The sequence below is a fragment of the Camelus dromedarius genome, chromosome 21 (assembly GCF_036321535.1).
Source record: "Camelus dromedarius isolate mCamDro1 chromosome 21, mCamDro1.pat, whole genome shotgun sequence".
NCBI lineage: Eukaryota > Metazoa > Chordata > Mammalia > Artiodactyla > Camelidae > Camelus > Camelus dromedarius.
In genome coordinates this window covers 21,028,624-21,042,784 of record NC_087456.1, presented here as the reverse complement: position 1 = coordinate 21,042,784, position 14,161 = coordinate 21,028,624, and the positions used below count along the sequence as shown (strand labels likewise).

Here is a 14,161-nt window from a genome sequence, read left to right as displayed (position 1 = left end):
ATTTTCCTAGTGACTAATTATGTTGAATGTCCTCTCAAGTGTTTATTTAATATCCTATATATTTGGTGAATCACCTATTCAAATCTTTTGCCAATTTGTTAAATGGGATGTTTGATTCTTAATACTGAATTTTCAGAGTTCTTCATAGATTCTGGATATACTATACACTTTCAGCAATGAAATTTTATTTAAATAGTATTTTTGCATAGTTAGTACATTTATAGGCTTCAAATTTAAAAGATTCTAAAGGCACTGAAAACTCTTAAATACCTGTTCCTATTTTGTCTTCCAGAGGATCATTATTGTAAGTTTTGTACATGTCCTTCACTGATACTTTAGGCATATACGAGCAAAAAATGCTTATGTTCCCTTCCTATTTTTCTCAAATAGCTACAATATGTTATGTTGTATATTTTGCTTCTTAAAGTATCCTAGCAATCACTTCCATATCCCTACATAAGGAACTTCCTCTGATTTTAAGTTATGATTTCACAGTATTCAAATATATTGGGGTACCACTCTTTAATTAAACATTCCCCTATTTATGGACATTTAGGTTTTGCCAATCTTTTGTTACTACAAATAATACTGCAAAAAAATAACTTTGTACATGTCATTTTACCCATGCACAAGTATTTCTGTGATCTAAATTCACAGAAGTACTAGATTAAAGCATATGGAAATTTGTAAATTTGATAGATATTACCAAATTGCCCTCCACAGAGGTTATACAAATTTAATCTCACCAAGAAGAGTGACTTTTTCACCACACCACTGCCAACCCAACGTATTAAAACCTTATGAGCTATGTCAATCTGATAGTTAAAAAATAATACTTCAGCATACTTTGATTTTATTTTCTCATTATGAGTAAGATTAAACTCTTTTCATCTGTTTGAAAGAGCCATTTCTTTTTGCTTTCCTACAAACTGTCTGTATAAACAGACATTTTTATTATGGGTTACTTGACTTCTTTTATTTTTTACTGATCCATAGTTCTTCACATATTAGGAAATTAATCCATTGTCTGTGATAAGAGTTACAAATATTTTTGTTGTTGTCTTTTGACTTTGTTTATGGGTTTTTGGGGGGAGGGCAGACAATGCAAAATGTTATTATTTTTATGAAGTCAAATTTACTAATATCTTCTTTTATAGTTCCTAGCTTTGGGACCTGTTAGAAAGACCTTCTCCAATTCAAGATCAAAGAAAACTCTCCTATAGGTCCCCTTAGTAGTTTTACTGTTTCATTTTAAAACATTTGAATCTCTAATACTTTTCAAATCTTTCCTGGTATAAGGTATGAGGTATGAAACCAACCTGTTTTTTCTTTGATTGCTTCAGAGTGGTCTCAATAGCCATTAAATAGTTTAACCCACTTCTCCCCTATATGCCTGAGGTGCCACCACTGTTACCATGTATTAAATTCCTGTAGACATCTTTGATTCTATCTGTACTTTCTCTCCTTTTTAATTCATCTCTCTAATCATGTACCACTACACTACCATTTTGATTATGATCATATTATAATCTATTTTAATATCTGATAATGGCAGTCTTCCTTATTACTTCTTCAGAATCTTCCCAGATCTTTCTGCTTGATTTCTCCTTACATGTGAATTTTAGAATTAGTTCATCCAGTTGGAAAAAAAAAGGCCTACTGATATTTTTATTGGGACTGATTTTAATTTACAGGTTAACTTAGTATGCTGTGTATTCTTATCCAAGATCACGTATATATTCCCAGTTCCTCATTTGTATCCTGCACATTTCTTGTTAAGCTCTTTCTTGGTATTTTATTTTACATTTTTTAAGGATATTTCAAAAAGTATACTGTATCAATAATTTGTAGTGTCCCTTGACTTCCTCAGAAAAAAGAAAAACTACAAACTTTTGTTGAAAATAAAGACTTCATTTCAACTGTTAATCTACCTTGATGAAGTAAAGACTAGAAGATTAAACAATGTTATGGTAAGATAACACAGAATAAATTACCAAGAAAAATATTATAACAGCACTCAAACAAACTGCAGAATTATAACCAAATAATAAAATAAATAGTGACTAATACCTCATTCTGATGGACAATAATTAGAAACAGTGTAGTTCAATTTACTCAAACATGTAAAGTCACAGCAAAAACCCTCAAATGGCCTAATTACCAAAGACCATAAATTACTGGTATGAAATACACTAATATATCACATTTTAATTTGTTCTTATAAATAATGGAAATATTTTAAAAAATCATCTTTCAATATAAGGGATAAAATATAATAAAGTATTAGTTCAATTAAAAGTTCTCCATGAATTTCATTATTGTCTATAGAAATAATTAAAACTAAATTCCATTTCTACTTGTCCAAATCACTTTATATTTACAAGCCTTCCCTGAATTCCCCCATCACTTAAAATGAAAAAGACTTACATATGCTTTTATTAGGCAGACTGAAGTAAAATGAGAACTTACGATCTAACATATTGTAAAATTTCACTCAAAAGTAATACGAGGTTTTCTGACGTGTTAGGAAAACAAAATAACACTAGAAAAGGAAAAGTAGTTTCACATGAAAAGCAATTCTCAGAAAGTAACATATTGGATATATTCATTTGACTTCTGTTTTTATGTAAAGTAAAACATGCATTTGTGGAAAGGCTCTTGAGGTGATAAAAAGTTGTACAAAAGAGAATAACAACGTATGCATAACCTATAGCTTCATTAAATGTTTTTTAGTGCATTCTTAAAATTTTTTGGGGGAACATAGTGGGGCATAGATAATGTGACAAAATTACATTAAAAAATCTATGATCTGAACAAAAATGAAACTGTGCATTTAATTTGTAAGATGCATAAGTACAAAAAGCATCTATATTAACATTGGTCAACAGGATATATTTAACACATAATTAATTATTTTTTTTAATTGACGCTCAGTCAGTTACAATGTTGTCAATCTCTGGTGTACAGCACAATGTTCCAGTCATGCATATATGTACATATATTCGTTTTCATATTTTTTCCATTAAAGGTTATGATAAGATATTGAACACAGTTCCCTGTGCTATACAGAAGAAACTTTTTAAAATCTATTTTTATATATAGTGTATTCTTAAAAGTTATGTTTGGTACCAATCCTTTTGAAGATGAAAAAAAGCAATGTGGTAATGATACTACCAATTAATTTATTGATTTTATTTTAAACAAAAACATTATTTTTACCTCCGTGGTTTCCCCATAAGCCGCCTGATTTTTCCCCATTCTACTCTTGTTAACTTTCTTGTTTTCAAATTAGGAAAAGATTCCTTTAGACATACACAGAAGTCATTGTCACCTTCAAAAAGTGGTCTGTAAAACAGAAATGATATTTTAATAGTTAACATACAATGTGTTACTTAAAAGACATAAAATTCAAAATATGCATTCCAATTTTCAAAACATCAATCACAAGCCACCAAACTTTTACTTCTACCCAAAACATATATAAAACAGGCACAAATTCCAAGTGCTAAAATTAAACTAAATCCTTTGCATTTATGAAATAAATAATGTGTAAGAAATATCGTCTGTGCTTGAGGTTTCAGGAGACATTGATTTTTGCTAAGTCTCCTACAGGGGTCTATCCTTTGAGACGCTATCCTAGCACTATCATTATATCTGGTGAGGATAAACAATGTTAGCTACAAATGATCTTTGTCCCAAAGGGAATACCATCACCAAGGAGTTCTCTTTCAGATTAAATCAATTTCAGAAAACTGGGGGACTTAAGAGGGTTAGATTAATTCTTGGGAAATCTAGAACTCAGTCATATTAGGACACCCTGAGAACTCTCTTAAACCTATGAAAAAATTTTTGGACAAAAATAAAACAATTTTATCAGCGTTTGAGAAACCAGGAACCAGTCTTAGCAATGATACATGAATCTCTTGAGCTTAAATATGCATGTTTATGAGATTCACAAGCCTCAGGGTAGGCACCTGGTGAAAGCAGAGAAAGGAAATAAAGATAAGTAGCCAGCAAAGGAAGCACCACTGACTGACATGGATTAGATTAGATTAGATTGTGGTGGATTAGAAATCAGAGTCTTTCCTCAGTAAATTGTTATTGAATAACTGGATTTCACCCAAATCTCTTATTATGTTCTACTTAAACAGTTATTTTATTTTTTAGAATTTTTTAAAACTTTATTGAGTTATAGTCATTTTACAATGTTGTGTCAAATTCCAGCGTAGAGCACAATTTTTCAGTTTTACATGAACATACAAGTATTCATTGTCACATTTTTTTTGCTGTGAGCTACCACAAGATCTTGTATACATTTCCCTGTGCTATACAGTATAATCTTGTTTATCTAATTAAACATTTATATATAACTAAAGTGCATAAATATTATCCCCAAATACAAAGTACAGAATAGAAACTATCCTAAAATTCTTACTCAATTATTATTACCATTAGTAACTGTTTCTCTACTATTATACTAGCATTTTAAATCTTGAGATTTATAAAACAAGTCCCATTCACTGCCAACAATGGTGCGTGTTTTAGAGTATTGTCACTCCATAGCCTTGGTAAATTAGAACACAGAAATTATACTTTCACTTTATTTTTCACAAAAATGTATAATAACTTCTTCCCAGAAAAGGAGAGGAGGGAGGAAAACTATGAAAATTGGAAACAGATCAAACTGGAATGAGGACTAGAAAAAGAAATTCAGGAAAAAAAGTAGAATAAAAATAGGCCTCTAGAAAAGATTGAGGCTTTTAACATTTGAAAACCTTAAACTTCTGGTTCAAGTGATACTTCTAATATAAGCCATGATACATACTTATCTATATTTGAGTAGAACCACTCATATATGCACCATTTATGTGCTTTGGGAAGCTTGAGTAAGTTACGTAATCGAAAACCAATCTTCTGTGAGGCCTTCTTATCTGGTGTTGACATTGTCGCTGTAAATTTCTATACAATCAAGAAACAGAGATTAATTACAGTTCCATTAAGTAAAAATGAATATCTATATCACTGAATACTTTTGTAAAAATGCAGATTATGGTTAAGTACTCAAAAAAGATTCAACAATATTCAAAACAGAAATTTTGGGGGAGGGTATAGCTCAAGTGGTAGAGCGCATGCTTAGCATGCAGGAGGTTCTGGGTTCAATCCCCAGTACCTCCTCTAAAAATAAATAAATGAATAAACCTAATACCTCTTCCCTCAAAAAAAAGATTAAAAAAACAAAATGGCATTTTTTTTGTAGGGGGAGGTAATGAGATTGATTGATTCATTCATTCATTTATTCACCTCCACTGATGCTAAACACATTTGATAAAATTCAATATCCAATTAAAGAAACTCTTAATAGGATAAAAATATAGACAAAATGACTGAAAAAACACAATATACCAAAAGTTAAATGATACAGCTAAAGTAGTACTTTGAGGAAAATTTAATTTACTGGGTAAATGCTTCTATTAGAAAAAAAGAAAGATCTCAAATCAGTAACTTATCCTTCTACCTTAAGAAACTAGAAAAAGAACAAAGAAAACCCAAAGCAAGCAGAGGAAGAAAACAGTAAAATTAGAGCAGATGAAATAGAAACAAAAAATAGAAAACCAATAGAAAAAATCAATAAAATCAAAAGTTCTTTGAAAAAAACCCAACAAAATTGACAAACTTTTAGCTAGACTGACCAAGAAAATAAAAATAGGTGGATACTTTCTTAACCTGCAAAACACAATTCTCCCTATTCCAAACCAAAAGTTAGTATCATATTCAGTGTTAAAATTCTAAAAACATTGTCAATAAAGTGAGGAATATAACAAAGATGTAGACTATCACCCCTATTTTTAAACATTGTTTTGATGGAATTAGCCAATGAAATAAAAGGAATAAAAATTGTAAACAAGTAGACAAAACTATCATTACTTGCAGGTGATATGACTTCTCCAGAAAACTTAAGAAAATCAACTATAACCATTAAAAAGAATATGAGAACTTTAAATAAAGTGGGAGAATATAAAGTTGGTATACAAAAACTTTCACCTACAAAAAAAATTTATTTCTTCTATATATAAATGAGAACAGATTAGACAATAAAACAGAAGAAATATCTTGTTTATGATAGCAAAATAACTAGAACAAAAGCATTAAATACCTAGGAATACACTTAAGAAATGTGCAAGATTGACATGGTAAAAATTTTTAGAGCCTACTGAGGGACATTATGGCTTGAATAAGTGGAATTACAACCAGTTGTTGGATGGGCTGTCTCAGTGTCACATGTCATATCCCATAAATTAATTAATAATATTACTGCAGTACCAATGAAAATTCTAACATAAATTTTTTCCTAATCAATTCTAAAGTTCATATGGAAAAATAAATGTGCAAGAATATTTAGGAAATCTTTAAAAAGAATAAGTAATAATGTCTTATCAGAGATTAAAAACAAAGATAAAATTATAATTTGACACTAGCACATACAGAGATATACTAGACATAAAGAGGTAGAAAGCCTAAAAATAACCCCAAACATATACAGGTATTTAGCTTGTGATGCAAGGAGCAAAATCAATGTATAAAAGGTGAATTACTCAGTATATGTTACCAGGAAGACTAAGTAGTCCTCTGGAAAAAAAATTAGGTTGCAGTCTTACCTCATTCCTTACTCCAAAATAAATTCCAGATGGACTGAAGATTTAAACATTTTTTTAAAAAATGAAATAAGAAATATGAGAGAATTCTAAAACTATAAATTTTATACTAGGGAAGGTCCTTCTAAGCATAAAATCAGAAAGTTATTAAAAGGAAAGACAGTTTGACCATTAGAATTTTTTTCAAACCTCCATGACGAAAACTATAGAAACAAAGCAAAAGGCAAACTACAAACTCTGAAAAAAATTAGAATCAATATAAACAGCCAGAGGACTAATATCTTAATATATACAAAATTCTTACAAACTAGTAAAAAAATGATCAACAATCTAATAAAAAAAAAAAGGAGGGGAGAGAAAAATAGTTTACAACAAAGGAAAGAAATAGTTTTTAAATATATGAAAAGTATCTCAATGTCACTCATAGATGAAATGCCAACTACAACAAGTGAGATGCTGTTACAGAATAGCAAAAATCCAGATGTTTGGTTTTATACTGAGTTGACAAGCATTAGGGAAAATAGCCACTGTAATATATTATTGGTGGAAAGTATAAATCGGTACAATTTCTTGCAGAGTAATTTGGCACTACTTTAAAAACTTTAAATGTGCATATCCTATGACCCAGCAATTCCACATTTTAGGCATCTGTCCTAGAAAAACACTTGCAAATTTATACAAACATGCTTAGGATATTCACTCCAGTATTGTCTGTAATACTGAAAACTTAGAAACCATTTAAATGTCCATTAATAGGAGAATTTATAAATAAATAATGCTATTATAAGATTGAATACTACATAACAGTAAGGAGAAATGAAATATTAAAGACTGTCTATCTTACTAAATCAGTCAGCATGGTCAGATCTTAAAAACAGACTTCTGAATGAAAAAATAAATTACAGAATGATGTCTGATATAATATTATGAAAATAATACTATAAATATAATTTTAAAACTACATACATAAAACAATACCATATATTTTCTATGGATACATATATAAAGTTTTAAAAGTATTAAAAAAAAGTCTAAAAGGATAATCAAACTACAGTGATTACCAGTGGAAGAGAGAAGTACATATAGAGGGTAGGAGGAAGTCAAAATTAACCTCTTTTTATTATAAACTTTTACTTTAGAAAAACTATAGATTTATATATATAGATTATATATAGATTTATAGAAGAGTTGCAAAGATAGTACATGGTTCCCATATGCCCTTCACTCAGTTTTCCCTAATGTTAATTAACATCTTACAAAACCATGGTTTATCAAAACTAAGAAATCAACATTGGTACAATACTATTAATTAAACTACAAACTTTATTTGGATTTCTCCAGTTTTTCCCCTAATGTCCTTTTTCAGTCCCAGAATCCAATTCAGGATACCACATTGTACTTATAAAATAACTTTTTAATATTAAAAAAAAAATGAATGTGTCAGGAGTCATTTAGCATAAATAACAACTAAATTACTACAAAATATTATTATCAGAAAGAGTGCTATTTTTGTTTCTATTGAGTTACTGACCCAGATTTTAAAATGGGTATTGGTGGCTCACTGGATATAACACTGTATTAAAGATCCCCCTGTTGAGTGTGGGGAAATATATTTAATCTGTTAGTGGAAATATAAATTAGTACAACTTTAATAAATAGATTATTATAGAAGTTATCTTCCAAAGTTTAAGTATAAATACCCTTGTAGCAATTAACACTTTCAAGGGTTTATTCAACAATTGGAAAAATGGAAAGTGACAGCTACTGAGTTTTTCTGAGATGATGAAAATGTCCTAAAGCTGGTTGTGGTGATGGTTGCACAACTCTGTGCATATATTAAAACCATAATACTAAATTGTATGCTTTAAATAGTTGAATTGTATGATATGCTAATTATATTTCAATAAAACTACAACAAAAAAATTTAGAGTTTTGAAGACAGGTGCCTGCCATTTTAGTAATAGCCTTCACTTCCCAGTTTTATGATCTTGAACAAGATACTTCTCTGTGTCTGTTTCTCACCTGAGAAATGAGAAATAAGATAATAGTAACCTAACTCATGGAGAGTTTTGAAGATTAAATCAAAGTAATACACATAAAGTGGTTAGAACAGGGCCTGGCATAGACTAAGTACTCAGTAACAGTTGGTTTTTATAATTTCTCAGCTCTAAACAGTGCTCTTTAAACAGACACACAGACAAAATACAACAGATTTAGAGGATGTGACCAGGAGGGTAAGGGAATAAGCCACCTCATGTAAATGAAGATTGAAAGAACTTCACTGACAGAAAAGAGAAAACTCAAAGAATATAAAAACTTTTCACATATTTGAAGAAGTCTCAAATTGTGTTTGTCCTGTTATATTTGCTCTGTACTGCTCAGAAGTAGAAAGGATTTTGTAAAATAGTTGGAGGGGAAAAACAACTTTAAAAAAATCCATACCTTTGGAAACTTAAAAAATCTAAACAAAGTAAAATCATCCAAATTATCCTAATAACACAGCTCTTCTAAAGTCCATACAAGAAATAATTATTTAAGTATTTCTTGTATTCATTCAACCTTGTATCTAGCATCTACTGAGCTAAGCAATGCAGTGTGTTAGTTTCAACTGGGTCAAATTTTTAAACTGAATTTAAGATGCCTGTGTATATTTATTCTTGATGTTAAAAAAAAGCTCATATATTTTTGCTCATTTTACAGAGAATGAACATATTTTACTATTTGAAATGATCATAAAGGTATGTAAAAGTTCTTTGGATATTTTTTCTTGGTAGGGCATATTGCTGGTAATATCTTTATTTGATGCCAAATCCTTGGTTGAGAAAATTACCTCTACTAAGATCCATCCTCCTGGAAAATCTTATAACACTTTTGGAAAAAGTAGACACTTCTGGGGAAAAAATGAAAGGGAAGTAAGGAAAAACGATTTCAAAACTTAAAAATTTCATAGGAGAAAATTACTTTATTCTTAAAGTCTCCTTATCCAATTTTCAATCATTCCTTTGATTCTTACATGTCTATGATTTTTCTTAAAAAGATGTCAAAAATGAAAAAGGAGATATGATTTTATGTTATATATTTTCTTCTTTTGGATAAAGAAAGTCTTCAACATACTTCCCTCAGTGATAAAGTAAAACGATTTTCCCCCTCTGATTTCCACCCAAAACTCCAGACTGATTCCAATTTGCTAAATCCATTTGTTTAATGTCCATTATCTCCATGTTTAGAAGAAAAGTGTGCATTTATAAGACTGAGGACTGGCTTTTTACTCTGGGTTAAAGTCCATCAACAAAATAATGGCCTTTTCTAGGTAACTAAAATAGGAACTGAGCTGGAGTCCTGATTTAAAGAAAAGAACCTGTTACTCAAAATGCAATAGAACAATAAATATAAACTTTGTTATGCTGAGCAATTGCTCACTTCTTTTCGTGAAACAAAATTTTAGCACACACATACCTGTGGAACCATTGCAACCCTCTGGTTTCTTTTAGGTGACCTTGTATTTATTTGTCTGTCATCTTCATCAGAAAAAAGCCGACTTCGTTTTGAATTTCTGAAAGGCTATGATAGAAATTTTTATTATTTAATGAAAAGGCCAAACACTTCTCAATTTTGTTCCAAAACACAATTCTATACTTGGAAAATCCAGCTAACTCTGAATTATCAGCAGTATGGAAGGATAAAGAATGGGTAATACAAAGCACACAAAGTCAATATAAATAAATAATCTTAAATTTTAGAAAGTAGAAAAATACATATTTACGTAATTTGTTTACAAATGAAACACCAAGCTGATAATTAAAACTAGAACCCAAGTCTTCTTTGTATAGGACACAAGCAGTCTTAAATGTTGACGATAGGAAAATTAAGTTCTGGAAATTCCAGTTCTCATGCTAGTGCTTGGATTAATACCAGTGGCTGTTTCACATATGTCTGTTGCATAGGGCTGGGCTGGGACAAAGATACTAGATCACTCTAGAGAGTAATTCTAAAGGTATATAATATTAGACTAGATCTGCTGTCAAAAGTTATTGACAGATTTCCACTTGTAAATAAAACACAAGACACCTATAACAGATACTTGATAAATACCTGTAGAACTAAATTTTTTAAGTATCCAAAGAACTAAATTTTAAGTATCACACACTTAAGGATCTATAATATGAAAAGTTTCACAGTCCATCCTAGGTTCAGACATTTTATTAATAGAGAAGAACAAAAGAAATAATATCCCAATACCACCCACATCCTTTTTCAAATCCTTCTCCCACCATTAAAGACAGTTCCATGCCTATGCAGAAGGTTGCAGAGAGCTAGCAACATATGGGAAGCATCCAACTGGATCAAAGCTAGAGGTATGGACCCTTGAAATTAAACCCACTGAGAGTCTCAACACTGCATAGCCCTGATAGGAATCCCTTCTATCCTGTTCCCCTCCTTTGACTGTGGGCAGAGAGGAGGAAGAGAATCATGGTGATAGAACTGATAAGAGTGTGGAGAGTCCTTCACATTCACTGTGGCCAACAGCCCAGGCTACTGTGACAGTTACTGTCTAACCCAGCTCCACACTTGTTTCATTACTGACCCCTAAAATTCCCTGGCTACCTGGCTGGGCAGGGGAAGAACAGAGGCTCCCAAAATTGTGAGTCATGCCAATTATATGCTCATCTCTACTTTCCACCCCTAACTGCACTTACCCTAGGCCTACACAAGATTTCAGTATCTTACCACTTATTTACATATCTTTTTGCAGGGATCAGAGTTATGTAAAATTTTTTATTAAAATAAAACCTACTGAATTATTAAAAATCTATTAAAAAGAAGATTTTAGGTTGTTGGAGTTTTTTGGTTTTGCCTATTTAAAGAAACTACAATTACTTAACAAATTCTTAATGATGATCAGATTATCACAGGGTACAGATTATTTATCTAAATATGATCAAATACTGCTTAATGATGATTAAAGACACAAATGCTTGGAGTTAGGGAAAAAACTTTAGAAAATTTTTACAGTGCTATAAGAATGTGCACATGACAATAATACAGACAATTTAGCAATCATATTCTAAAGTGTAAGAAAAACTAATTTCTTACCATTTCCACAGCAGAGCCTGTATTCCTGCCTTTCCAAACAGGTGTTTTTTGTAAAGAATTGTACTTTTCATTCCATGTGTTAGATAAGCTTCCCTCTGTAATAAATAATTATTATTAATAAGATTTAAGTTTAGCTCAAAGGATTTCATACTATAAACACTGGCTTTTTAATAACATAATATATCTGAAATATTTACCAATATAGAAAAAATATATTGACTATAATAATTTTAGTTTATTACAATGAAAAATCTCTTCTGTAATTTTCTTTCAAAATCACTAAATAATTTGACAAGGCAATGCTACTTGAAAGTATTAAATTTTCATATTAAAACATGTGTGGCTTATTTCATTTTGAGTTTCAATAATTCCTCTATTCTAATTTGCCAAGAACTATCTCAGTAATCTGACTGAAAGCAGGCAAGGAAAAAAATTGAAAAAGCTCCTTTATCCTTGAATTTAGAGCATATTTCTAAATGCTTTCTACTTCAATGTGTGAAACCTCTGACATCCAAAAATGAAATGTGTGGTGCTTCTGTTTTCCTTAATTCAAAGAAACGTCTTCAGAGTTGTAAGCAACCAGAAAAAAATCTAATCAAGTAATTGACATTATTAATATTAAGACATGTTATAAAAACAAAGAAGGTGAGTTTAATTTTTATAAAGAAGGTGAATTTATTTAGAGATACAGAAAACTGGGATGAATATACACAAGATAGTTATTTTTATTTCCTTCTAATTGCTCAACAGTATTTTCTAATTTTTTCTATAAAAATTTACATCACATATATTTTCTTAAAAAGAAAAATGGCTCTAATATTGAGAGGAACAAATTAATGGAATACTTTTTCAGATGTATATTTTAAGAAATACAAAAGAAAAGAGATGGGATGGGGTTGATCTTACTAGGCAAATAAATTAGGGTAATTCTGGAAGATAAGTGTTCTCAAGCTAGAAGAACTTAATTTGATAGATCACCAATCCAAAGTACACCATAGCTTTAAAACTAAAAGTACTAATGAACCTTTAAGAGGATCTAGATTGGTTCCAAATTTACTTAACCACCAGAATCTTGCTCAAGAGGCAAAATTTCAAAATAAATTATATTAAGATGGTTGGTCTAATATACTTACAGACAGAAACAGCAAGACCAAGGAACATGTCTAACTTTTTCCCAGAAAAAGTACTATCATTCTTTTATTTCAAGAGACTTGCATTATTACTTAGAAGATAAGATTCTTAAAAAATAAATGATTATGTAAAAATACAGCTTAGCTTAGTTGTTTAATAAATGATTTAGATCTAGTGAGAATTGTCTGGAATGTTTAGTTAGAAGGTTCTTTAATCAATAATTCTAGGGGGATTTGATAACTATGTTAAGTTTAAAAGGCTAAAGCTCTAAACTCTTAGAAACAATGAACATACTGTATAGCACAGGGAAATATATACAAGATCCTGTAGTAGCTCACAGTGAAAAAGAATATGAAAATGAATATACGTATATTCAAGTATGACTGAAAAATTGTGCTGTACACCAGATATTGACAAAACATTGTAAACTGACTATAACTCAATAAAAAATAAAATAAAAAAGAAACAATGAATGGTACATATATATAAATTTTAAAAATATGTGCAGTATATTGTGTATATGTATTTATATGCAATATATTGTATATGTGCAGTCAAACTGTAACAATTCTACTTAATAAAACTGAAAAATGAAAAAGAAAATTCTAGGGGGAAAAACCAAGGGCTAATTTGCCATATGAATTTAAAGTTATCATCAGTGAAAACCAGTATCTAAAAGCTATAGTGAATCATAACTTGAAAAGAAAAGAAAAATACTATATCCAAATTAACTTAATGAATTAAATTTCTTGTTTATGCCATACCTAAAGAATCGTGCTATGATTCTTACCTTTTAAACTTACAAGGGCTTTTGCTGAAGAGCCTGCAATGAAAACAAATCTGTATTACTTTATAATCAAAGTGAGCAAAGAAGAGCTTGGTTTAGGGGTAAATGTGATCCATTTTTTAGCAAAGTTGAGATTGAAGTGACAGTGGGATGTGCAGTGCAAAATAACCAGTAGACAATTCAAGCTACTGACCAGAACTCAGATAACATAAGGAGAACTGGAGATATTTGGGAGTCATGTTTGAAACTGTGAGAACTGGAGACCTCTCTAAGAAAGAAAAATGTGGAAAGAGGAAGAGTAGGGACCGAAGCAATTCTGAATCCTTATCCAGAAGTGTGTCAGTACTGGAGAAGGAAAAGAGAAAAGGGAACTGATGTTTATTGAGGCAAAGATCAGAAGTGGTATCAGAGTGGAGAAAAAAGAAAATGGAAACGATCCAGGGACTGTCAGCAGGAAGTCTAGAATGCAGGTGTGTGCAACTCTGAAAGATCCAAG

General features: G+C 30.4%; 1 protein-coding gene across 4 annotated transcripts in view; it reads right to left on the bottom strand.

Moving 5' to 3' along the window:
• The window catches only part of LIN9 (lin-9 DREAM MuvB core complex component), a 50,572-nt gene that overhangs the window by 30,745 nt on the left and 5,666 nt on the right, over nucleotides 1–14,161 (bottom strand). For 3 of the 4 annotated variants that reach the window (XM_031438459.2, XM_064477257.1, XM_031438460.2), the window contains 5 exons: nucleotides 13,669–13,701; nucleotides 11,748–11,842; nucleotides 10,110–10,214; nucleotides 4,826–4,959; nucleotides 3,220–3,345 (listed from right to left, as the gene is read on the bottom strand). In XM_031438459.2, the coding sequence (XP_031294319.1) occupies nucleotides 3,220–3,345; nucleotides 4,826–4,959; nucleotides 10,110–10,214; nucleotides 11,748–11,842; nucleotides 13,669–13,701 (493 nt within the window). Of the gene's footprint in view, nucleotides 1–3,219; nucleotides 3,346–4,825; nucleotides 4,960–9,483; nucleotides 9,593–10,109; nucleotides 10,215–11,747; nucleotides 11,843–13,668; nucleotides 13,702–14,161 lie in introns of those variants that run through there. The other variant, XM_064477258.1, reaches the window with a different exon arrangement.